Raw genomic sequence first — 27,516 nt, 5'->3', positions numbered from 1 at the left:
GAGCTGAACAAATATTCAATTATTCAATACAGATGCTCTTTCTCAGCAAAATTGTCCATGGTTTTACTCGTACCCTTGCTTTAAAAATGTTTTCTTGTATAATGAAATGAGATAAAAACTAGCAATTAGTAACTGCACTAATTGATTCGTTTTTCATCGATCCACAAGATTTTTGTTTTGGAATAACTTGAAGAAAAACCCCTGCGCTTGGTCATTTGAAGTCATGATTTTGTTCGAGTTGCAAGGAGTTTTTCAATATGTCACGAGTAACCAATTGGAATACAGAAGAAGTCATCGTTCCCAGAAGTTGCCATCGCTGCTGTAAAACAGTGTAGTACCAGGAGTCACTCGATGTACTGCCGATAGCCGATCCCGATTAGGGAACGGAAGTGAAGCCGCGACGGCCTTACCTCAAATAGAGCTGGATACAAAATCTGCAAAAAGATTTAGATTGAAACACAGCAGAATATCGCGGCTATGGCAGCTCCAGAAGCTGACGACCGGTGGTATTGCCTTTACGAAAACACGATAATTTTCAAAACGCCGTTGAAGCTATCAACCTTTCAAATCTATTCCGTTCACCGATGGGCAAAACGGAAATGATTCACAAAGTCGGTTGCGAATAAAGCAGCTCTCAGGCATCATGAAACTTTTGCGTTTGGTACTGTATTTGCTCCGGTTGACTCGCAACACCACCAAATCGACTAACGAATGAACACAGAAAATATATTGTTTTTCGCCTACTGTTTTTAATTGTCAAAATTCCTTTGGTAATAACTCGAAATTTTCCTTGACCGTTTTCCTTGAGAACTGCATACTAGGCTTAAACATATAGAATACTGTGATTAAGAAATCATTGGAATCATGATTACATGGCTAGATCAGCTGGAGTGCGGAAGCTGTCATTTAAAGTGTATCTTCTTCTTCTTATTGGCATTACATCCCCACACTGGAACAGAGCCGCCTCGTAGCTTAGTGTTCATTAAGCACTTCCACAGTTATTAACTGCGAGTTTCTATGCCAAGTTACCATTTTTGCATTCGTATATCATGAGGCTACCACGATGATACTTTTATGGGAAGTCGAGACAATTTCCAATCCGAAAATTGCCTAGACCGGCACCGAGAATCGAACACAGCCACCCTCAGCATGGTCTTGTTTTGTAGCCGCGCATCTTACCGCACGGCTAAGGAGGGCCCTTTTTAAAGTGTATAAAATTCTTTAAAAGTTACGAATGAAAAAACTCATCTCTGAGTCTTTTGGATAAATGTAAAGCAATAACGACGGATTGACGAAAACTTTTTGGAACGACGTTTCAAATTTTTAATACAAGAAAAACTTCTATCACTTGTCATAAGACGAGTTAGTACAATCCCATTGAATTCCACCACTTAATTGTATCTTGACAGATACGTATTTCGACCTCAAATGTAAGGCCGTCTTCAGTGTCTCGTACTTGACTCGACTTGAAGAAAATGATCGCAGCTTACACTATTTATACTATGCGTAGGTATAATAATTTATCTAGGTACTTATCTAGTTACATTTACTACGGTGTTTACTTCTACTCGCTTGTTTCGCTTAATGCTTAGGTATAAATTTGAAGAGCCAGGAGCTACCATTTCCTTGATCTTTATTCAACAACCGCGTTCGTACCTGTCGGTAGATTTCCAAGCTCTCAGCAACATCAAGTTTCCACGGAGAAGAGACATTTCTTAAAATTTTAATGTTTGATGTCGTAATTGAATGATTTTCCTGATATACATGTTCAGCTACCTTAGACCTAAACTCATAATTTAACCCCTTATCAGTTTCCCTCTTAGCCTTACTTACTTCTGTAATATGTTCTTTGAACCTTATATCTAACGATCTTTTTGTTTGACCTACATATACTTTATCACACTGTGAACAATTAATTTGATAAACCCCGGCCTTATTTAACATTTCTACTCTATCCTTTGTGGAGCCCAACAGTGTCTTCAGTTGATTGCTTCTGCTGGAGAATACTAAATCGATGCCGAATTTCCTCAGTCGATGGCGTAGCTGGTGGGTGATGTGTCGATCATAGGGGACCGATACCCTCTTCAGCGGTTCATCGATCGGTGTCAGTGTTGTCAGTTCGTTTTTTCGTAGGTTCCTCTGCTTCTTGTTGATGATTGCTTGTATTGTTCTTTCCTTGTATCCGTTGATCCTCGCTGTTTCCAAGATGTGTTGTAGCTCCTTCGTTTTTCCTTCTTCGCTCAGGGGAATCGTCTGCATCCTGTGGATCATGTGATGAAAAGCTGCCATTTTTTGCTGATACGAATGATTTGATGTGTATGGGATGACTCTCATGGTGTTGGTGGGCTTCCTGTAGATTTCGAAGTCTAATGTTGCATTTGTTCCCTTGATAACCAGTAGATCCAAGAAAGGTAATTTACCTTCCTTTTCCTCCTCGTGGGTGAATTTGATGTCTTTATGCACGTTGTTTATCGCTTCCAAAATCCTGGGTAGATCTTTCCGGTTGATAATGCTGAAAATGTCGTCCACGTATCTCCACCATTTCTCGGGTAGTACTCCTTGTTCCTCTAGGTTGTCCTCCAAATTTGCCATGAAAAACAGTGATAGCGGATTTCCCATCGATGCACCCTTTGTTTGTTTGTAGATGCTTCCACGGAATGTAAAGTAGTTTTCATTCATGCATAATCTTGCAAGCTTGATATACATCTTTACTTTTCCTCGCCATACTCTATCCGTCCGTTATTGTATTACCCCATCCTCCTAAAGGGTCAGATCGTCCTTCACTGGAACGCTTGGGAATAATGCCGCTACGTCGAATGATACCATGATGTCCTCTTCTCCGATGTTTCCTGATTCCAATATCCTCTTGGTGAACTCCTGGGTGTTTACAACTGATCTGCTGGGGAACGGCTTCGGCATACTCTGGAACTCCTTGACTAACCACTTGGCCAAGTTTTGTGTAGGGGATCCCACTGATGAAACTATTTCTCGCATCTCTGTACCTGGCTTATGTATCTTTGGTAGTCCTTTGATCCTTGGTAACACAGGGTTCGTCATTTTAACCCGGGCTTCTCCGATGATCGTCTTGCATTCCTTTATCGTTTTATCCGTAAGTCGGATTAGTCCGGGTAGTGGGTCCACTCTCAAATGCCTGTATGGTCCTCCGTTGATTTTTGTCGTCATCTGTTCATCGTAGTCCTCTTTGTCCATTATCACCACTGCGTTCCCTTTGTCCGCCTTCATGTAGTAAACTGGTTTCTCCTTCAACTCCTTTAAAATCCTCCTCTCGTCTTTGTTCGATGTCCCATGATGTCCTACTTTGATGGCGTCTGCTACGATGTTTCTCACACTATTCAGGTCCCGCTGATCAACATTTCGTGAAATCGCTGTCTCAGTATCCACGATTATCTGCTCTATGTCCGCTTTCTGGGTTGTCGCATACCCTAACCCCTTGTTGAGGTGTGCTAATTGTTCCTCCGTAAACTGCTGTGTAGAACGGTTAACAACGAATCCCTCGATCATTTGTACTGTGGGGTTGGTCGTTCTACCTTCCGTCGCTGATTTCCCTCGTAGAATGGTCAATTTCTTCTTGTGCAGTCTCCTCTTCCTGTCCGCTTCACATTCTTCGGCCCGCTGTACCTTCTTTAGGAATATGTCGAAAGAGTCTTGGTTCTCCTTTGCCAGCTTGAGGTGCAGGTTGTAGCACTCCAAGTTCAACCTCTCTAGCTTGGCATAGTGTCCCTTGATTGACAACTTCAACAAATCCGATTCCGCCCTCTTACTGATAGATTTTGGGATGTGAGCTCCCATCTTAATCCTATGGCTGACAGGAGTCAGCCTCTCCTTTTGGCACTTCTTAAGGAAGGCCACGTCCTTAAGAATACCTGCGATCCTCCTCTTCAAATCTATAAAAGTACTACGCTCGTTCCGCTTGGATGCCATTTTGATAAGAAAATTATTTTGAGCTTTTTAGTGGAATGTCTTCACTTGTCATAAGACGAGTTAGTACAATCCCATTGAATTCCACCACTTAATTGTATCTACATTCCGTGGAAGCTTCTACAAACAAACGAAGGGTGCACCTATGGGAAATCCGCTATCACCGTTTTTGTGCGAATTATTCATGGCAAATTTGGAGGACAACCTAGAGGAACAAGGAGTACTACCTGAGAAATGGTGGAGATACGTGGACGGCATTCTCAGCATTATCAACCGGAAAGATCTGCCCAGGATTTTGGAAGCGATAAACAACGTGCATAAAGACATCAAATTCACCCACGAGGAGGAAAAGGAAGGTAAATTACCTTTCTTGGATCTACTGGTTATCAAGGGAACAAATGCAACATTAGACTTCGAAATCTACAGGAAGCCCACCAACACCATGAGAGTCATCCCATACACATCAAATCATTCGTATCAGCAAAAATGGCAGCTTTTCATCACATGATCCACAGGATGCAGACGATTCCCCTGAGCGAAGAAGGAAAAACGAAGGAGCTACAACACATCTTGGAAACAGCGAGGATCAACGGATACAAGGAAAGAACAATACAAGCAATCATCAACAAGAAGCAGAGGAACCTACGGAACTGACAACACTGACACCGATCGATGAACCGCTGAAGAGGGTATCGGTCCCCTATGATCGACACATCACCCACCAGCTACGCCATCGACTGAGGAAATTCGGCATCGATTTAGTATTCTCCAGCAGAAGCAATCAACTGAAGACACTGTTGGGCTCCACAAAGGATAGAGTAGAAATGTTAAATAAGGCCGGGGTTTATCAAATTAATTGTTCACAGTGTGATAAAGTATATGTAGGTCAAACAAAAGATCGTTAGATATAAGGTTCAAAGAACATATTGCAGAAGTAAGTAAGGCTAAGAGGGAAACTGATAAGGGGTTAAATTATGAGTTTAGGTCTAAGGTAGCTGAACATGTATATCAGGAAAATCATTCAATTACGACATCAAACATTAAAATTTTAAGAAATGTCTCTTCTCCGTGGAAACTTGATGTTGCTGAGAGCTTGGAAATCTACCGACAGGTACGAACGCGGTTGTTGAATAAAGATCAAGGAAATGGTAGCTCCTGGCTCTTCAAATTTATACCTAAGCATTAAGCGAAACAAGCGAGTAGAAGTAAACACCGTAGTAAATGTAACTAGATAAGTACCTAGATAAATTATTATACCTACGCATAGTATAAATAGTGTAAGCTGCGATCATTTTCTTCAAGTCGAGTCAAGTACGAGACACTGAAGACGGCCTTACATTTGAGGTCGAAATACGTATCTGTCAAGATACAATTAAGTGGTGGAATTCAATGGGATTGTACTAACTCGTCTTATGACAAGTGAAGACATTCCACTAAAAAGCTCAAAATAATTTTCTTATCAAAAACTTCTATATTTTTGTGTTGATACAAATGTTTTCAGCAGAAGAACTTTAAAAAATCAACAAATTCATATATTTTTAGATTTTTCGATATATTGTGAATTTCGACCTAGCAGTTGTCTTGAAGTGAAGCCGGCTTTGAATATAGTCTACCGTTATTTGATCAGAATTATCTTTCCTTAGTCAATATTTTTCAAGTTAAGCTGATTTCTTGTGACAAATTTACATCAGGTATTCGATTGAGCTTTTGGCATCAATTTGCCTCAGTGTACCAAATATTACGAAATTATGAGCAATCATCTTTAATGTGGAATTGCTACATTATTACCAATAACATGGAAAAGCTTAAAAGCTTGCTAAGCAAACAATGAAATGAAGAATTACAAAACATGTCCTAACGAGAGCAAGCAGATACGAACCATCGCTACCATGAACGTCGGTTGTCCAAACCCTTTGCGTTGCCATGGGGGTTGGTTGACCGTGATGCCTGCTACGATGGTGGTTACTCTCGGGAATTCAGCCGCTCCTATTTGATGCTTTCCCGCTCGTCTATGGTGGCTTATTGACACAACCGGTGCGGTTCTACCTCCCTTCGCTAGATGGTGTGGCAAAAGTTGTGCTGCTTCCTGTAATTCGAGAAAAGCAGTTGGAAAATGATGTTCTATTTGTTGATGGGGCTTAAGGTTGAGGATACTGTAAAATGGAGTGTCATCGGTAGTTTTGTCATAACTCATTTACAACTTAGAAAACTTGATACATCGAAGTTTTAACCAAACAATTACCCTAAGAAACAGATTAGGCCAAATCTATAATCAATTTTTTTTTTATTCATTTCTTTATTTGGTAGGCACTCTGTGTTTCTTAACCGCTACTGTGCCGTGATCTACTGTGGTATTCTGCTGTACAGAATCCACACAGAATCTATTTTTAGACATTCGTTGTTGTTATCATTGCCGGGTCCATCTCATCGTGAGTCCATTGTGTCCCTTTTGTCCGTATCGTGTATCCAATTGCTCGTTGCATTGTTCGGTTGCCGTTTATCCGGGTACGTTGGAGGAATGCCTCCGAGAAGAACAATTTGTCAGTCGTCATCGGGCAGCCGTGTCGGTAAGACGCGCACCCCAAAACGCCACCGTTTGGGCTGCACCTCAGGCGAATGACAAGGGATTGGTGGAGGGGCTGGGAATCGAACCCATGACCATCCGCTTATAAGGCGAACGTGTAGCCAACTACGCTACGGGACCCCCCTAAACTTATAATCAATAATTAATTTGATGTTGCTCCGTACATCAATGTCAATAGAATGTCACTCCAATTTACGGTATCTTTCGAATGAGTTGTGAAACATCTCCCCTTTGTTATGGGATGGAAATTTTAAGAGGATTTAACTGGTGCTTGGCATTTCGCAAGACATGACAAGGATTCGATGTTACTTACAAAGAAATAATGACATGGATTCGACATTTCAGAGGGTTATAGGTACGTATAGCACTAGAGTGTGTAGAGATAGAATTTTTGTCAGTACAATATGAAAAATGCAGGAAAGTATAATTTGTTCATCAACTATCCATCTAAAAAGCTAGAAAACAATATTGTACCATTGATTGAGAAACACGATGGTAGTTTAAATTTTTACGATAAAACTGATTTTGTTTTACAAACGATCGATAATTTCTCAGAAAAATCTATTCATGTCAGATGTAGCTAAGCGCACTTTTAAAATTAGTTTGGATAATATGAATTGATAAAATGTTGCAACATCAAGCTCAAATGCGGAACATGGTCTGAATAGACATCTACGCAATGCAGCGGAACGGCGACGAAAACGGCAAGATTTGACTGAATTGCGTTTGGGGCTAAAGGCCAATAATGAAAAATAAAAAATATATAGAAACTTGTATATTCTGATTTTCGCTAAGAAAAACATTTTACGTTGTTTTTCTGCAACAAATATTGTTAGGTGGTGCTTGAGTGGAAGTGGTGCTTAGCTGAAGCAGTTAAGTAGCCATTTCGTAGCTTTTGCAAGACAACGCAAAATTTTGCAGTTTATTCGGCGCCCATCGCAGGCGCAGGCATCATCGCCCCACGCCGACAGTCATCATCCATCGTGCGTCTCCACCAACAAAAACGCTGCCGTTCTGCCACCATCCATCCACCCAGTTGCAGTGTAGTCTGCGGCGAGAACACCAACAACAGCGTGGTTCGCTTCGACCGCACTACGCACCGGCGAGTGTCCATCCAGCCAGAACCGTTAGCCGGCGACACAGCAGTGTGAACGCAAGTATTTACTTGTGCTCCCTCTCATTGTTCCCCTCTCTCTTCCATCTTATTGGAATAGTTTTTCTCCTTTTTTTACTCGTCTTTTACTCATTATTTTGTATGTGTCTTTTATTTCAGTCCTTGTGATAATTGTTTGGTTTTAAAATAGATTGTGCCTCGTTGCAGCGGCGCATTTCGTGTCCGCAATGCGCTAAGGCGAAGTTGGCGGGGGTACTTCGTATTCCATGTTAGATGTTTTGTTGCATTCGGGTGTTCCAATTCCAAACCAAAACGAAATGGACACCAGCAACGTTAAAATTTCCTTTACGAGCCCCCGTCCCAAGGTCTACCCTCACGACTCTAGTGGGCCGTATGTTGTTTTCTTTCGACCCAAAGGCAAACGTTTGAATATCAGCCAGATCAGCAAAGATCCGGAAAAGCGATTCTCGTCTGTCACGACCACTGACATGGTTGGATCCATTAAACTTCGCGTCACGATCATTGATCGCAAACAGGTCAACGAGATTGCCATCTGCGAGCTTTTCACTCTCGAATATAAGGTCTATCTTCCGTCAGCAGTGTGTGAGATCGCGGGGGTGGTGACGGAGGGAAGTATGACATGCGACGATTTGAAACAAGGTTTCGGTCGTCGTTTCTTTGCCTCCTGTTGCGATACTGGATTGCAAACAAATGTATTCGGTGTCGCAGGAGGAAGAGAAGCGGATTTATTCCCCGTCTGACTCTTTCTGCGTCACCTTTTCCGGGTCCGCACTGCCTGACTACGTAGTGATAGGCAAACTTCGTCTACCTCTTCGGCTGTATGTACCGAAGGTGATGAATTGTGTTAATTGCAAGCAGCTGGGCCACACCGCTCAGTACTGCTGCAATAAACCTCGCTGTGCATCATGCGGAGAGAAGCATGTGGAGGGCGCGTGCAAGACGGCACCGAAATGTGTCTATTGTAACGAAAGCCCTCCACATGCTCTTGAAGCTTGCCCAACGTACATACAGCAGCGAATCCACCAGAAGTGATCTCTTCAGCAGCGTTCTCGGCGAAGTTACTTCGAAATGTTGAGGAGGGCCGCTTCTCTAGTTGATTCTGACACCATCTACTCGTCTCTCCCTTTGGATGATCAAGGTAGCTCTGACTCCGAGGTTGGAAATGGGGCTCCCTTTGTTTTCAATGGCTCAACGAGGAAGAGAATAAAACAGAGCCAGCGACCCTCGAAAAAGCCTAGAAACAGCCTCAAAGTGAGCCCCAATCCAACATGGTCAAATTCAAAGCGGGTGGAAATACTCAAAAACGTTCAACTTTTGTGGTTTCACATCGGGATGATCGAGAGTTTCCACCGCTTCCGGAAGCATCTAAAATCCAGATGCCCCAATTTTTGCGATTTCTCAGTAGGAAAGAGAGCATAGAGAGCGAGCAGAAGAACTCCCGAGCGCTCCAATGTTCACACTTTCTGGCATCGTGGAGCTCATCCTCAACTTCTTTGATGCTTCCGACCCCGTGAAAAACATGATCAAAACTGTTCTTCCTATTCTGACTCCTCTCCTGAAGCAGCTGGCTTCAAAAATGCCGCTCCTCGAGTCATTTGTATCCTTCCATTACTAACTTAGTCAATAAGGGTAACATGATTTCGATTCTACAGTGGAACTGTCGAAGTATTTTTCCAAAATTAGATATTTTCAAATTTTTAGTTAACAAATTACTATGCGATGCTTTTGCCCTATGTGAAACTTGGTTAACACCAGATGTGAACCTTCATTTTCCTGATTTCATCATAATCCGCCGTGATCGGGCAAATCGATATGGAGGGGTGCTTTTAGGGATCAAAAAACAATACTCCTTCTACAGAGTCGATCTTGCGCCGATGTCTGGCACCGAAGCTGTCGCATGTCAGGTGACTATTCGAAGAAAAGACCTTAGTATCGCCTCGATATATCTTCCTCCTAACCCCGCGATATCTCGTAAATTTCGACTAAGGCAGTAAACCATTCCACCGATTCGTTTAACTTTTAGTTAAAATTTGACAGTTCGATGGTTATTTCTCCGTGGTTAACAATAACCCTGCTCCCTGGTCGAAAGCGGATTTTCGATTTATTAACCTTGGTATATTTAGTCTAATGTCGTTCAGTCGAATGGATATTTGAGAGAAAAGAACTCTAGTCAATAACAGTTAAAAAATAATTGATTTTTTGCGGTGTTTCTTAAACTAACATAATTATTGCTCCAATATTGTCCAAACGAAATTTAGTCGAATGGTGTTTCGTCATTAGACTTGAGTCGAATAGATATTAGGTCATATGAACATTTGGTCGAAATTAAAGTCTAGGCCAATAATTAACGAGTTATGGTTGGAAGACAATTTTATACTGATTGTATTATTGTATAAATATTGAGTGATACTCTTCATTGAAAATAATAAGAAAATCATTTTTATTCGACTGAATTTCATTCAACGAAATGTCAACTCATGAATATTTAAATTGACCAGTAAATCAGCGAACAATGCGAGTTCTACGATTGTTATGTCTGTTTGTCTGTGATTCGACTAAATTTTCATTCGACCAAATTTCCTTTCGACTAAATGTCCTTTCGACTAAATGTCCATTCAACCATATTGTAGTGAATCAATCGGGATTTCAAGCCTCGATAACAAGAATCACCAACAACGTGCCTTCATCTCAATAATAATCAACAGACTGGTTGGTTAGTTCTCAAGTAAAGCGTTACTTCAAAAACCACCCGCATCTGATTAATATCGAGCCCCCGAACGCCTCTTCGTTATTCGATTTTAGGTTGGATTTCTTTTTTTTTGATCGATCATCGCCTGTCATCAATGACACATTCAGTCGACTACACGCATAATCTTACTTATTCAATATGCTTTCCGTTTTACACTTCTACTCAACTAAAATGTTGTGAAATTTTTTCAAAATGCTTTTTGCTCAATAACAATCAATGGTTTGGAGTCATTCAAGTTTGTAGTATTTACCACAATACAAGTTCAACCATAATACAATGTATACAAATTCAGAGTCAAACATAACATCAATCTTATACACCACATCTTTCCCCTTCTCTACTCTTAAATTTTAATAATTGATACAAATCTTTTAAAACTTAAGAAATTTCAACCAAATCTTATTTAAAATGAAATTTTTGAGATTTTTCGGCTATGCAGTCTGGTTTATTAGAACAAATTTTTAAATTCGCACTTAACAAAGAGCAATCAAAATTTTTTCCCAGAAGAAGACATCGAACCCGATGTCGAAACGTTGGGCAAAATTAAAGAAAATGTTCTAATAAACCAGACTGCATAGCCGAAAAATCTCTAAAATTAACACTACAATCGAAGTCAACAACTTTAAAATGAAATTTAATTCAAAACCATTTCCGATTCCATGCACTACAATTCTAATCAGAATTCTGTTTAAGTCCAATCCAAATCAAGTCCAAATACAATGTAAATTCAATCCAAGTGTAATCCAAATCCTTTACAAATAAAAACCTAATGCAAACCCAATCCGAATCCAATATCAGATCTAATCCAAATAATCCAAATCCTATACAAATAACAACCTAATGCAAACCCAATCCGAATCCAATATCAGATCTAATCCAAATCCTATCAAACTCCGATACAAATCTAAACAAAATCCAATCCAAATCTAATGCAAATCCTAATCCATTCTAATCCAGTTCAAATCTCATCCAAATATAAATTCAAATCCAACCCATTTCAAATCCAATCGGAATCCAAGTCAAATGCCTTACAAATCCAATTCAAAACCAATCTAAATCTAATGCAAAACCAAACCAAACCCGATCCAAATCCAATCCAAATGTAATGCAAATCAAAATCCAATCTAAGCCAGTCAAAATCTCATCCAAATATAAATTCAAATCCAATCCAAATCAAACTGAAATGCAATCCAAACCCATTTCAAATCCAATCCAAATCCAAATTCAATACAAAACCAATCCGAATCCAACCCAAATCCAATCAAACTCCAATCCAAGTCCAAACAAAATCCAATCCAAATCCATTTCAAATTCAATTCAATTCAGTCCAAATCTCATCCCAATCCAATCCAAATCCATTTCAAATCTAATCCGAATCCAAGCCAAATTCAATCCAAATTACAAACCCGATCCAAATTCAATCCAAAACAAATCCCAATCCTATTCAAATCCAATATAAATCCAATCCAAATCCAATCCAAACCTAATCCGAGTCCAATATCGGATCTAATCCAAATCCTATCAAACTCCGATCCAAATCTAAACAAAATCCAATCCAAATTAATTTCAAAATGAAATCCTAATCCATTCTAATCCAGTCCAAGTCCCATCCAAATCTTATCCAAATCTAAATTCATATCCAATCTAAATACAATCCCAATCCAAATCCATTTTAAATATTTTCCAAATCAAATCAAAACCCAATGCAAACCAAATCAAAATCCAATATCAGATCTACTCTAAATCCAATCATAGTCAGATCTAGATCCAAACAAAATTCAAATCAAATCAATTTTGATTACAATCCTAATCCATTCCAATCCAGTCCAAATCTCATCCACATCCTATCCACATCTAAATTCAAATCCAATCCAAATCAAAATGAAATTCAATCCTGATTCATTTCAAATCCAATCCAAATCCAAATTCAATCCAAAACCAATTCCAATCTAACCCAAATCCAATCAAACTCCAATCCAAGTCCAAACAAAATCCAAATCAAATCCAATCCAATTCAGTCCAACTCTCATCCTCCAATCCAAATCTATTTCAAATTCAAATGCGTTACAAATCCAATCTAAATCCAAATCTAATCCAAATCCAATCCAAAACCAATCAAAATCTAATGCAAATCCAATCCAAACATAATCCAAATCCAATATCAGATCTAATCCAAATACTATCCAAATCGAAATTCAAATCCAATCCGAATCTAATTCAAATCTAATGCAAATCCAAGCCAAACCCTATCGAAATCCAATACAAAACAAATCCCAATCTTATTCAAATCCAATTTAAATTCAATCCAAATCCAATTCCAATCCAAATCAAATCAAAACCCAATGCAAACCATATCCAAATCCAATATCAGATCTAATCCAAATCCAATTAAACTCCGATCTAGTTCCAAACAAAATCCAATGCAAATCAATTTCAAATACAATCCTAATCGATTCCAATCGAGTCCATATCCTTTCCACATCTAAATTCAAATCCAATTCAAATCAAACTGAAATTCAATCCAAAACCAATCCCAATCCAACCCAAATCCAATCAAACTCCAATCCAAGGCCAAACAAAATCCAAATTCAATAAAAATTTAGTGCAAATCCAATCCAAATACAATACTATTTAAATGAAATTCCAATCCATCTAGGTCTTGTTCAAACCCGTTTTTTCGAATTGTAATCAAATCTAAATCCTTTTCCAATTTATCAATTTATTATTATTTAGTTTTATTTTTTACTTGATCATAAATTTTATTTTCTTTGCTTCATTTTTATCTCCATAGTATTTCCGTTTTTGTGTTGCTGTTTTGTCTCGTTTTTTTGCTCACTACCTTTTTTTACGCAATCTAACTCCCCCGCCCTTCCGTCGGGGAGCTCAACAAGGATTTTTTTTTGATAAGATTAGACAGTTCGATAGTTAAACTTCGTTCGCGAGCAAATTGGCGCCAAATCCATTTTGTTCCAAATAACTATCAATCTGTCAAAACTCAAATGGGTCGGCTTCGGGGTAAAATGTTACCCACGATGGGAAAATAGCAATCGAACTGTCAAGTTTTAACTAAAAGTTAAACGAAACGGTGGAATGGTTCACAGCCTAAATGTTCATTCGAAGTAATATCCTTTCGACCAAATTTCATTCGACTAAATGTCATTCGACGAAATGGTACAGATTCATGTATGACCACATAAAATAAGCCAAGAAGTTTGCATCAGGTAAACTGGGAGACCATTTAGCAGTTTTGGCCCAACTACAGTGCATAAGAAGCCACCTCGAGCTTCTGAACCATGAAATCGTCACTTCCGTATATTTTCTCCCAGCTTGACCTAACGGCATTTTGTAACACTTCCGTTTTATAATAGAAAGCATCGCCATTCTCGATAAAAAACAAAAGGTGGCTTGTCACGTATGCAATTAACTTTACCACTACGACGAGATGAATAAGTGTATGATAATATAATGGACACGGTGTATATCTTCACGAGTATTAAAAATAGCTCAACAATATCAAATGTTCATTAGATTGCAAAATGAGATATGGACATGATTGATATAAGAGATAAAATATCAGTCTTCAATATCAATAGTTTGATCTAAAATAGGAACAGGAACACCGTCTTCGACCAGAGGTCGTACAGACTGAACACTGAACAAGTGTTAACACGTATTATGAGACAACGGACAGGACACATAACACCCAGTGCACCATTGGAAAGTTTTTCAATCACGAAAAGTTTCCTCCTTTCCGGGGCGGAATCGAACCCACACTTCCTAGCACATGCGTCAAGACGTTGGACGTCGCCCACGGCCACGCACGGCCACGAAACCCACAATACTATCATGTGCCATTAGTTTGTTCTTATCCATAGCATATCTTGATATTAAAATGGCATTTCGGTGTAAATTTTTGATATTGTTGCCTGTTCTTTTATCTGTTATATCAATCAAGTTCATATGATGTTTTGTTATTCTATTCATGGCTTCTGCCCGGGTTAGGGAAGAATATACAAATTAATGGATTATAATTATATTTGATTCCAGAAGTAATCATACCTTTATTATGCATATTTATACGCTTTGCATTCCTTTATAGCTTTGAATTGGGGCCCTCCTCAGCCTAGCGGTAAGATGCATGGCTATAAAGCAAGACCAAGCTGAGGGTGGCTGGGTTCGAAGTCCCGGTCTAGGCAATTGTCGGTTTGGAAATTTTCTCGACTGCCTTAGGAATAAAAGTATCATCGTGTTAGCCTCATGCAAAAATGGTAACTTGGCTTAGAAACCTTGCAGTTAATAACTGTGGAAGTGCTGAATGAACACTAAGCAGCGAGGCGGCAATGTCCCAGTGGGGGATGTAATGCTAATAAAAAGAGATGCTTTGAATGCCACATCACAAATGGTTTTATCGCTTAGCATGATAAAAAAAAAACGCATAATACTGCCATGATTTCTGGCATTGACGATGAATTAAATTAGAGTGATAAGATCAAATGCTTCATTAGTAGTAGTCGATTTGAAATCATACTCAGTGGTTTCACTTATTCACAGATGGAATATGAGTGACAAACAAGGTTGAACAAGGAATCGATAGTTTATGCGCGAAAAGATTAATTCCTTCAAACTATCCCACACTACAAAAAACTGCCATCAAAAATATCAAAATGTTAGTATCCACTTCATATACTAAATCTTAGATATGTACATAATTATGTACAAGATATTATTCTTTTTAACATGCAGTATATATACTTTGTATGATCTAACTTAAAGTAACCGTAAACCGGGGGAACATTGATCAGTTTCACCATTTTCAAGAAATGAATAAAATATTATTTCCAGTTATCACAATTACTTAATCTTGAACAAATTTGCTGCTGAATGCTATAACCTTCGGATGGTTTTCCATTTATTTCAGGCCAAAACTTGAACAATATAATCAACATTAATATTTGAACTTACAGCAAGCTACCAAAAAAGCACTCAAAACAAGTACACTGGATTTTATTTTTACGCGATTTACATTTTCTCAATTTTCCACTCATCCTAAATGTTTAACGTATATTAATTATCATCAGATTTTCTTTGATTTATTCTGGATTTTTTGAAACATGTTGCGAAGAGTTTGGTGGCAAATTGAAGTCACATGATCAAAAATACGAGCGAAAAAAAATCGTGTAAAAACAAAATCCTGTGTATAATAACAAAAAAAATTAAGCTCGTACCTATAGTTATGTGATATGCAATCTTATTTTCTTGGTTAGTCCATAGTTTTTGTTTCAAAATTTTGATTTATATTGTTGAAAAACCAGATAATTCCACTAGCGGTGATGATGTCTTTCTCGCTTCAGCGTAAGAGATTTCAACTATAAGGGGTTTGCACACGCTTGCTCTATAGATAACTGATTGATTAAAGTTTTCCCAAATTGAAAAATCAAAAAAATCAATTCAGAACATTATTAAAACAAGTTTGAAATTATCAAATAATCAAGAACAACAGCCTTATACGTTCTACATGCAGTAGTACTCGTTTTAAAAATATGAAAAAAGCTATGATTTCACTTACGAGGGAAATGAGGTATCTGTTTCCATATTAATAACAGCTCGTATATTCATCCCAACCGTCGATAAACCAAAAAAAAATTAATATATTTACAATTTCTCACATCGTATGTACACAATAATGGATGGAACACATTTTCGAATGTTTGGAATATTATTCAAGATTTTGTTTGAGTTATGTTTTAATTCACAAGACTTAAATTATTTCAAACAAAAACATATAACACATTTATTTTCATTTTCCTACCTCTGAGATGTTGGTTTGGTGCACTGCTCGATTGTTACTAGCAGATTCATCTGTTTTCAAGACGATGTTTTTCACTCAATTGCAGGCAATTCTATTCCTTCAAAATTCACTTCACAACACATAAAGCACATCACATTTTCACTTATTAATAGGTTTCTTTCGAACAATGTCTCAATTATCCTTGTCCGTATTCCAAACTGTTTACATGGCTGGCAGTATCTGCAAGGGTTGCCAACCAACATTTTTATTTAAAAAATGCTTGAATGAACTTTCATTGTGAAATTCAACTCTTATGTTTATAAAATAAGGTTTATAAAATATAAGCTATGACAAACATAAAATTAAACTGATAAGTTGGAAAACTACAACAAAAACTGCAATTTTGTAATTGTATTTCAACTCAAATACAAAACATTGAAAAATTCGGCATCACTGTAATCATATCGTTACGTATACACACAAGTAATAGTGTGTGTATTTTATGTTGGAAACAGTATTATTGATATAGGTACAGGCATAGGATTAACTATTTACGAATGTTATTGAAATAGGTGCATGGCGGTGATGATGTTTTTTAGCTAAATACTTCTATAATGGGATAAAAATTTCATTTTTGAAGTTACCAAATGGTTTTCAATTAAAAATGACGTGAGCCGAGCATAATTATTTTCATGTTTCTTGATTATTGAGTGATAAATCAATGCATTTCATATGCGCATTGCCTTATTGTTATTGATATAGGAACAGATACCCTATTTATAAAACAATTAAAAAATGATCAATGTTCCCCCAAATTACGGTATATTTGAAAGCGATATTCTGGCTGTAAAGCATGGTCGTAAAGGTGGATGACTCAAGCTTTTTTTTCTCATTTTTTTATTCAAGGGATTTTCAGCCCGCGGCTGATTTATCTCCTGGTTAAATATGATATGTACCAGAATTCAATGATGTTCATTTCTCTATTATGTGAAGTAACTGGAATTCGCTTATTTGCGTTGCTAAAGCTCATCATTCCTCGAATGCATTATCTATGCATGCTATTAATAGTACACATATAAGTTGATATTTTGTATTATGTTGCTATTCCTCCCACAGCAACGTCGATTGCGCGCTGCATATGGATTTACATCATTCTCGACAAAAAACGCATAATGCTGTGGTAGTCATCGTTAGCTTCAGCGAATGTTCAACAAGCATAGTAGCTAATTAGTGAGAACAACCTAATTACAACCCAACGGTACCATGAAAGTGCAGCGGGTAGTTTATTTCGTGTTAATGAGTAGATAAATTATTGTACAAAATTACGTTCTTCGGATGCTGTTTAAATAGCTGAAGCATAAATCTTTTATATTTCCAAGAAGTCCAATATACTACCAGTAGCTTGAATTTCAGATAAAATCGTATTTATTTAAGATTATCCTTCCTTAGGAACTTATGAAAGTCCTGAAAGATGTCTTAAACTCCGTTATGCCACAGATTTGGTGGATAGTAGCCGTTTGAATTTCAAATTCCAATACTTATTATCCAGAAAGTTTCGTCCTATAACATTGAAGATGTGAGGACTCAATTCGTCGCAACCTGGGAAGCCCAGAGTGTTGCAATTCTTTGTGCTTCTGATTCTTGCACACTTTATTGTATCTCGTATATTTCAGCCAAGAACGAATTTCTATTATTGTAGAACCGGTCCGATCTACGGGTTGTTTTTTTTGTGACCTGTAGGCCGTTTAGTTGATTTCGGGTCGCACTCTAGATCGATTTCAGTTTGAACTTGGAACTTGGCCTGCTTTTCAACTTAGTATTCTACATATTAGCATTTCCTCAGTTATTAATTGCAAGCTTTTCTATTCCCGCCATTGCATGAGTATGTATCTTGCGATGTGAAGAATTTTCAGTTGAGATTTTTGGTGAATTTCTCGTCAAAATTTCGAATAAATTTTTGTGAAAATTATAAAAGCTTTCTTACAAAAAATGCAAATATTTCATTTGTGGAAACTCAAAGAGTTTTTGGTGGGAAATTCAGATAATTTCTCGTGGAAATTTTCAACAATTTCTATAGCAATGCCAAAGATTTTCCATCAATAATTCCAAAGAATTTGCATTAGAACTCCCGAATAAATTGCCATAACATTTCTAATAATTTCCCATGGACATTCCGAAGAGTTTCGCTTATATGTCTAAAGAATTCCTCGCGAAAATTCCGAAGAATAACCGAAATTAAGCAAAGTTTTCCAAGGACTTCCTAGAAAATCTCCAGTTGAAATTCTGAAGGGCTTCTCGCGGAAATTTCGGAGAATTCCCCTTACAAGTTTTAAAGAATTTCTTTTGGAAATTCAAATGACTTTTTCTTAGATATTCCAAAATGCTTCCTTTGTAAATTCCAAAGAATTTTCCGTTGAAGTATGACATAATTTCCCGTGAAAATTCTCAAAAATTGCCTGCCGTTTCTATAGAAGTTCCTGTCAAAAATCAAAAGATATTCTAGTAGAATTTGCAATAAAATCCGAGTGGAAATTTAAAAAAAAATCGAAAGTTTTTATAGAGAATTTTCCTGCTCAACATAGAAGAATTTCCAGGTAAAATCTGTGATAGTGAACTATTGAGAAATCGACTGTATATTTTATTTCGATTTTAAGGACGGCTACGCAGTCTTCAATTATTGAAACAAGATGTATATTTATTCGACGTTTCGACACGGGGATGGTGTCTTCATCAGGGGAAACTATAATTGATTGGGTACTTAGTTATGTGTTATAAATATGTGTCAAATTGTTAACTTACAATATGGTATTTGTTCCTAGTATATTGTTTAGTCTAACATTAACTGTCTGGTATGGATTTTTCTGGAACATACTGTGAAATTTAGATAATTATAACACTCAATTTGAACTAATTACAACAGATCCAAACATTTAAAAACTAACTTACACTTCGATAACACACAATTTCAAAAACATTGACACAAACATATAACGCGAATTTTCTTTCGGATACCGCCTCATTGCAAACCCCCTTTTTCCCGTAATGGTAGCCTTGATGCCCTATCTGAATAAATTTTGGTTGTTTCGTTTTCCTCTCTTAATCTCTTCTATACTCTTGATATGGTGCAAAACAGAGGCGTATGTTGTGTTCAATCTATCTACGTCTGTCCGCTTATTGACGGTGTGGTTTGTGTTTGTTACATGGCACATTTCCAGAAATGGAAGTGTGGATGATTTGTAGCTGTGGTCTATAATTTGTGTACGTTCGAAGTTGAATCTGTGGTCTTGGTCAATACAGTGCTGGATAAGAGCAGTCGTCGATTCGACTAGAGACGTTTTAGCTGCTTCAGTATTTGTATGGGCATCGTTTAACAATTTTTCCAGCTTGTTTACATTTGTTCTGTGGCCAGCAAGTCGCTTAGAGAAATGGTGGAGATACGTGGACGACATTTTCAGCATTATCAACCGGAAAGATCTACTCAGGATATTGGAAGCGATAAACAACGTGCATAAAGACATCAAATTCACCCACGAGGAGGAAAAGGAAGGTAAATTACCTTTCTTGGATCTACTGGTTATCAAGGGAACACTTAGACTTACGTAGACTTTTTTGAAACCCCTCCCCCCTCTCAAGAGTCTACGTGGTTTATGGACGGCCCTTATCAATGTCATAGAATATCCGTCACCAATGTCCCATGTTGAAGAAATGACGTGCTTTTCCGATGTTCCATCGGAGAGGGTAATTGGAGAAAAATAAGGTCAAATGGGGAAGCACTCATGAATGTGGTATTTGTTTCCTAGTAGAAAAACAAATTCAACAAAGCGTTCGTTAACCAAGACGAACCTCTGCCATAAAACCTGACCCCAGATTCCACTAAAATTCCACATGAACTCGTAACAAGTGCAAAGGTGTTCTCGGCTTGTAGTGGGCGAGTGATTGCATCATCAACCCAAGCAACCAGAAGTTCAGATTTTACTTAAATTTACTCTTAACCGAACTAATTGGTTCACTATGGTTCGCATCAAGTTCCAAGAATCCTTAACGGAACTTTAAAGTTCACTTTTACGCTTCCACCATACAAAAAATTACTTAAAATGAGAGCTGATTAAGCCAAAATAGCCCTTCTTATCCGAACTTCTGGTTGCTTGGGAATTCCTTCCCATCCCCGATAGACCGTTAGGGCGTGGCCAGCGCCGTTATCGATTATTCACTACAGCTCCCGGACTGTGCACATTGAGTAATTAAGTTCCACGCTTCCATCCATTGGTTCCCTATGCAATTGCGATTGTTCGGTCAACACGGAGTAGCAACTATGAAATGCACTATCGTCATGCTCATTTTGTTAGGGACGCATACATTTTAAACACAGATAATTGAAGAAATGACAAATATTTCAATGATATAGCCCAAATACTGCCTGAAGTTCCGAATAAGATATGAACTTCAAAGAGTGACGTTTAAATCCTCTAATTATTACCTTTTCTATGGTTTTGGAAAATGAAGAGGATAATTTATTTCAAATATGAATGATGCAATTTGAGTCTTGACAGTTTTTGAAAATAATTTGAATTGAAAAAAGTAGAAGCTAAAAATTGTTTTTTCGGGACCACCCTATCTAAATTTAGTAATTTTGTCATAAAACATTACCGGTATGAGATAAAATTAATATTATTTTAGCAAAAATGCTTAGAATTAAATTTTCTACAAGTTTGTAGAACTGCACAACCCCCTAATTTGAAAGATTAAAAAAATACATTTCACAAAATTCGTCACAAAAGGGCCACTTTAGTGAGAACTTACACGAAAAATAGATACTTTCTTGTAGATAATTTCGTCTCAAAACGTAAAAACTCTAGCACTGATGGTTTTAGAGTTATCGAATTATGTCGTGAAATTTGACGAATCGGACCATTATGCGCTGTCGCCACCGACGATTTTTGGAACGGCACACACCTCTACTGCCGTTCCATGCATGATTGTCCCATGTACATAGAAAATCTTATTAAACATGGGACAAATATACGTTTGGCGGTAGTCTAGGACAATTGTGATTTAAATATTTGCTCAGAAACTCAGGAAACCACTTGGTGCAAGAATGCTGCCTATCTCAGGTTTGATCTGAGACATCAATATATCAATCAACTCAGGAAGAGCTCTAGTTTATGTAAAAAATATAAAAAGAGTCAACATTTCACCCAAGCAAAAAATACAAGCGCTCAAAAAATAGCATTTTTGACATGCCCTCAAATAATCCGGATTATCTCCGGTGTCCAGCGGTCTGAACATGGATTTGAAACAGTTTTCCAAAACTTGATTAATTTTCCAGTCAAACACTGTTGAAATCGGTTGATTTTTCACAGAGTTATGGTCATTTGAAATTTGGGGTTATGTAGTAAGCGTTAATAGAAAAAAAAATATAACCTAAAGTTTTGAAAACAACTTTACGATTTTGTTCAGCAGCGCAGCCAAAATTTTTGATAATATAAAGTCTGGTTCAAGTTTAAATTTGTTTCGAAATTCCGCGGAATTCCGTTAAATTTCGTTAGAAGCTAGTTTTTTTCTAGCGAATTTTTTGCAATTTTACGAATCGAAACGAAATCAAGAAATTAGATTTCGCCTTGCTCAAATTCCGCGAAATTCCGCGGAATTTCGTTTCGAACCACCTGAAACGAAATTTTTCGAAATACCGCATATGCTTAGTTTCCAGGGGTATACATTTTCCATTATCTATACTTGAAGGCTTAAACCAAATCGCATGGGACTAATATGGTCACAATTCTGAATTATATCTACTAATCGATTATGTGTACATAGTTAGATTCTTTTAACGAGTTAATGTCTGAAGCAAACAACGTGCGTTGCGCGTCCGTCCGTCCTTGTGAATCAAATATTCCATAATCGTTGGTTGAATCATGGAAACTCACCGACTGAATGAACACCCGCTTCAACGCACGCGACGCGACGGAGAGTTATTCTAATATAATTTATGAAGCTTGTTCGTAACCGGCGACAATAATACGGCTACAGGTGCACCCGTTTCCCACGACCTCTTTACTTCACGGAAACAGAGGGGTGAAAGTCATTAAGCATTCGCCAGGATAATGCATCGACCCGTGGGGTCCGCTCTAGGTAAATGCACTACCCGCTTAACTGATGTTCCAATTACGGATAGCTGTGAATGAAAACCGGAGTGTGAGATCAAACAAATGGAGTGAAATACAAGTCCAATTTTGTCTGCTCGAGGAATGTCACACTTTTGAAATATCACCAGCCCGACTGTTGTATGACACCACGTGCACTTGTCCTGTTGGTTCTCGGGAAGGTGTTTGCAATGGCGGAGTAAAGACTAACGTAGCTCCGAGGCGTGTGCTTATCCTGGGAAAGACATTTGCCATCATATGAAGCTCGGCTAGGGGTAACGAAAAAGAGAGCAAAGACAATTCCCAAGAACTCTTGTGCAGCGATGGATGATTTTACTACAATGGAACAAATTGAGGAGCGTTGTTTCGTTCTGGATCGTAATTCCCGATTCTGCTGAAATCCAGTAATGTTGAAAGAAAATCTAGTAGTGCAATGACTTATTTCGCAGATGCAGCGTGGTCAATGATAAGGAACAAGTTGACATGCAATAATGTTACATAATTAAGGACTACAAGAAAAAGATTTGGTTCGTGTGTCTTGCGATTGTAGAATGAATTTGCTGAATATGTGTGCTTAGGATTTTCATGATATCTTGAAAATAATACAGAAGTTTTGTTATTCCTATACAATAAATGAAAATCTCGCAAAAGACATTATACTTGATATGCCAAAATAATTAGAGAATAGGATAAAATGTGTGGACTTATTCCAATTATAATTATAAGCAAAGTAGTTTGGTTACAGCACATGTGATTGATGGTCGCTTTAATGTTTTAGGGCAATTTGTGCATCATTTTTTTCAGAGTAGCCTTTGCAGTACATAAGACATTTTTTTCATTCTGCTCGGTCCATGATTGTACGTCCTCAGCCCTGCACTCTACGAAGATACTCTTTGCTCACACTTGCACTTGTCTTCTTGCACCCGTCGGATGTCTATCTAGAACCATTTTCACCAGGTTATTGTTCAACATCCTAGTTTCGTTTCCGTAGGGGACTTCCATACGCTCTATTAGTCAAAGAGCAATTTCTCGGGCCCTAACCGTAAAAGGTGCTCTAACCGTAAAAGGGGGGCCTCCTTAGCCGTGCGGTAAGACGCGCGGCTACAAAGCAAGACCATGCTGAGGGTGGCTGGGTTCGATTCCCGGTGCCGGTCTAGGCAATTTTCGGATTGTAAATTGTCTCGACTTCCCTGGGCATAAAAGTATCATCGTGCTAGCCTCATGACATACGAATGCAAAAATGGTAACCTGGCTTAGAAACCTCGCAGTTAATAACTGTGGAAGTGCTTAATGAACACTAAGCTGCGAGGCGGCTCTGTCCCAGTGTGGGGATGTAATGCCAATAAGAAGAAGCAGAAGAACCTTAAAAGAGGACCCCTCTCGGCAGAGTCATTCCGGTATCGTCCTGGGCTCTGACGATGTAAGTCAAAGAGGGAAGACACTAGGGTGAGAAGCAGATGGCACCGTCAAGCCAAGACGATTTGCTATCCGATCCACCAGATTCTCCTTCCGACTACTACCACCACCCCGCCGGAGGCCCAACCAGACGGCTACAAGATCTTCGGCGAGCGCTCGTTCATCGTCATCGAGAACACCAGCAACGCAATTTCAACGGCAACAGTACCGGTATGTCCCTGATCCCACAATTTCCAATAAACCACCCACTACACATTGAAAGCCTAAATATTTTTTTTTTTTTGAGCAGGGGTGAACGGAAATCTGCATCCAGACACCTGAGGAGGTTAACTCAGGTAGTGTGGGGATGCAGTATCTAATACCTCGCCTGTTCAAACCTCTCGCTATCTTGGCCGTATCCGTTACCGATCGAATTGCTTCGACGGTGGAACGACCTTTACGGAAGCCATACTGGTTGTTTGATAGCCCACCAGTACGCTCGGAATAGGTCGACAATCTGTTCAGATTAACCCTCTCAAGCAGCTTACCAGCTCCATCGAGGAGGCAAATCGGTCTGTATGCCGAAGGTTCTCCCGGGGATTTCCCAGGCTTGGGCAATAGAACCAATTTCTGTCGTTTCCAACGGTCTGGTCCCTTCATCCAGACAACGTTGGAGGCAGCTCCTGAACATATCTGGAGCGGCAAGAATCGCGTGTTTAAGGACCAGGTTCGGAATACCATCCGGACCGAGCGCCTTATTGAGCTTAAAACCTCTTGCGGTTTCGATAAGCTCTTCGATAGTCACTAACGGGACCACGTCAACCGACCTATACGGTGTATCAGGCCAGTATGGTGAATCATGCTTCGGGAACAGCCCTTCAACGATCCTAGCTAACATCTCCGGAGATCTCTCAGGAGGTGTGCTATTTGTTTTAGCCATTACTATCCTGTAAGCATCCCCCCATGGAGTGTTGTTTGCCATACTGCAAAGCCTTTCAAAGCAGGCTCTTTTACTACACTTATTTCGTAGTTTAGAGCTCTGCTTGCTGTCTGGAATGTGCGGCGTCTATCAAGTCGATCAACCTCGTTTCTTGCACGTCGTAGTCTTCTTTTGGCTTTAAGACAAGATCTACGAAGTTCAGCTATCGCGTCAGTCCACCAGTACGCTGGTTTGCGGTTCCCATATGGCTTACACTCGCAAGCTCGTGTCAAGACTTCGGTCAACTCGTCACCAATAAGGTTAAAGGTCCGATCTTCCCACTGTAGTGATTCAATCAGCAGTTCTCGATCGAACTGTGAGTTGCGCCATCCTTGGTCAGCAACTCTGACCTTTCTCGTAGCTCTAGATCCAGTGGGGGTATAGCTATCCATAAAACGGAGCTCCTGATGGTTACTAGCTGTATACCCTTCATGTACTCTCCAATCCGGATTCAACGTCCATCCCGCGCTGCAGAAGGTCACGTCGATGCATGATTCACCGTTCGGTTCTCTGAATGTTGACACTTGGCCTTCATTTAGCAGGACTACATTAAGTCCTGCTAGAGACTCTAGCAGAATATGACCATTGACCTCTACCCGAGCAGCACAAGTCAGACCAAATTGGTTGCAGCAACTTGATTGTGACCAAATCTGGTCCTATATGAGTTGCAGTAACTTATGTGGAACATGTGTGCTGCTAGGGTAGCGTTGGTGAACCGGGATCTCCAGTCCACCGCCCACGCGTTGAAGTCACCTGCTACTACTAACGGTTTTAGACCAGTTAGTTTGACCGCAAGAGTGTTCACTACGCTAGTATACTACCCTATACTCCATCTAGGAGGATAGTAACAGCTACCCTCATCGTTAGGAGATGATATTATCTCCTGAATGGGGAACCGCCCGCAAGTCCAGATTGCCACCGATCCGGACTTGTCAGCAACCCAACTGCCGTTTCCAGACTGTTGTAGCAGCGCTTGCGCTGCCTCGCAGTGGTTTAAGTTAAGCCGTGTTACTTGCATGTCTGGACCCTTCTAGAGGCCGGACAGGCCTGTGCACCGGTGAGGTGTCTGTTGTCTGTACTAGGGGGACAGATCAGACACCTAGGTGCGGCCTGACAGGTGCGAACTTTGTGGCCTTCAGCTCCACACCTGCGGCATAGCTTACTACGATCGGGACCCCGACAGTCAAAGGATTTATGACCGTAGCCGTAGCTATAGGTGCAGGACTGAGGTGGCTGGATTATGCTCAACGAGCATACCGACCAGCCCCCCTTCAGCTTAGCCTTATCTAGTACCTTCTTGGCATCAGCCAGAGGCACTTGGAATGTGGCAACCTCCATCCCAGCAAAGCTATTACGTAACCGAATCTCGGATTCCTGGAGTTGGACGTTGCACTGATCTTTCAGCGCGTCCACCAGGTCCGCAGCTTCGGTTATTTCATCCAGGCCGCGGCACTGGATGACCAATACTGGGCATAGGGCTCTCACTTGAACCCCATCACCCAGTACCTCCTCTGTCAACTTTTTATACTCAGCACTCTTCTGAGCAGCATCCCGCTTTAGGACGAGAATTATCTCGTCTTTCCGCGTTCGAAGGATGCAGTTGATGTCGCCTCCTAGGCCAGTAAGCTTATCGTCGCTCCTCATGGCCTTCAAGACATCGGCATAGCTTTTATCATCAGACTTGACAATGATCGCTTCGCCTCTGTCTTTCCGCTTGCCATTGTAAGGCGCACCCTTTGCAACACGGGCTCTACCCTTCTTAGCAGCTGCGTAAGCTGCGTTCCACCTGCCTTCTTGCCTGTGGCTTCTTTCGCTCGTCGCTTCGTCTTCTTGGGATTTACAACCACAGTCCAGGGTTGTTCATCGTTCTGGCGAACTTCAGTTGCCCTCCTTGGTGGAGGCACTGACTTCCTCTGTTCCTTAGGATCGGCAATTTGCCCGACCCTCTCCCGGCGTGATACAGTTTCCTTCCTTGGTGGAGGAACTGGTTTCGAAAACGCGATCCTCAACGGTTTGCATATGTCATGCATGGGAATGCATGGTGAGGAGAGTTCATGCTCGGTTCATCGACACTTCGAACGATCGGGTTTCGTTGTGCTTTGTACGGTCGTAACTCATCGTAGATATTCCTGTCGCAACCTGCGAAGCCTAGCGACTTGCAGTTCCATGTTCCAAGCTTCCAATCGTGATCCTTTTTCGTCGCCTAGGTCGTTGCCGATTGTATCGAGTCGTATTATCTTCTTTGTCGTTCGTAATAGTTGTTATTAAAGGCGGCTTATTGGGCCTGCGCAAACCTCCTGTCTCGTCGGAGGGCCGTCGTGTCAGGGCTGTTTAGCGTCCCACCTAACACCAGGACTTGGGTTGTGCGCTTTGAACGGCACACGGTCGCTTTGGTGGAGCCTACTTGTGGATACATGCAGCTTTTTATAGAGGTAACTCGCAGATGGTCTGGGGAGGGATCGTCAAGCCCTTGCACATAGTCCCTGCTGCCCCCACTGATTTCCATATAAACTTTAAGTGACGTGAGCGCAATCAAATTACATTCAAATTAACATTATCATTAGTGTGACCTCGGATGATCGTTGACGAGAGTTCCAAGTATAGTACCGACTTCAAGGTGGCCGCAATTGTCCAGAAAAACTTCAGCTGAGGATCATCTGGGCTACAGTGCGTATCTGATGTGTATCGGTTCTGAATCATCGGTTCTGAATCATCGGTTGGTTGCGCCTGGGTGCCGGTTGAAGTGCGACGAGTTTGGATGCATCCTCCTATTCAAACAGAAGAGTGTTTGATTGCTCGAAACGACG

General features: G+C 39.7%; 1 protein-coding gene across 1 annotated transcript in view; it reads right to left on the bottom strand.

Moving 5' to 3' along the window:
• The window catches only part of LOC134203899 (neprilysin-like), a 94,388-nt gene that overhangs the window by 57,415 nt on the left and 9,457 nt on the right, over window positions 1-27,516 (bottom strand). Inside the window, exon 2 of the mRNA XM_062678732.1 lies at window positions 5,819-6,025. Coding sequence (XP_062534716.1) covers window positions 5,819-5,864 — 46 coding nt within the window. The 5' untranslated portion in view covers window positions 5,865-6,025. The remainder of the gene's footprint in view (window positions 1-5,818; window positions 6,026-27,516) is intronic.

This window comes from Armigeres subalbatus, unplaced genomic scaffold (genome assembly GCF_024139115.2).
Source record: "Armigeres subalbatus isolate Guangzhou_Male unplaced genomic scaffold, GZ_Asu_2 Contig288, whole genome shotgun sequence".
NCBI classification, from domain to species: Eukaryota; Metazoa; Arthropoda; class Insecta; order Diptera; family Culicidae; genus Armigeres; species Armigeres subalbatus.
Note: the sequence above shows the minus strand (reverse complement) of the source record. Positions and strands in the feature narration are given on the sequence as shown.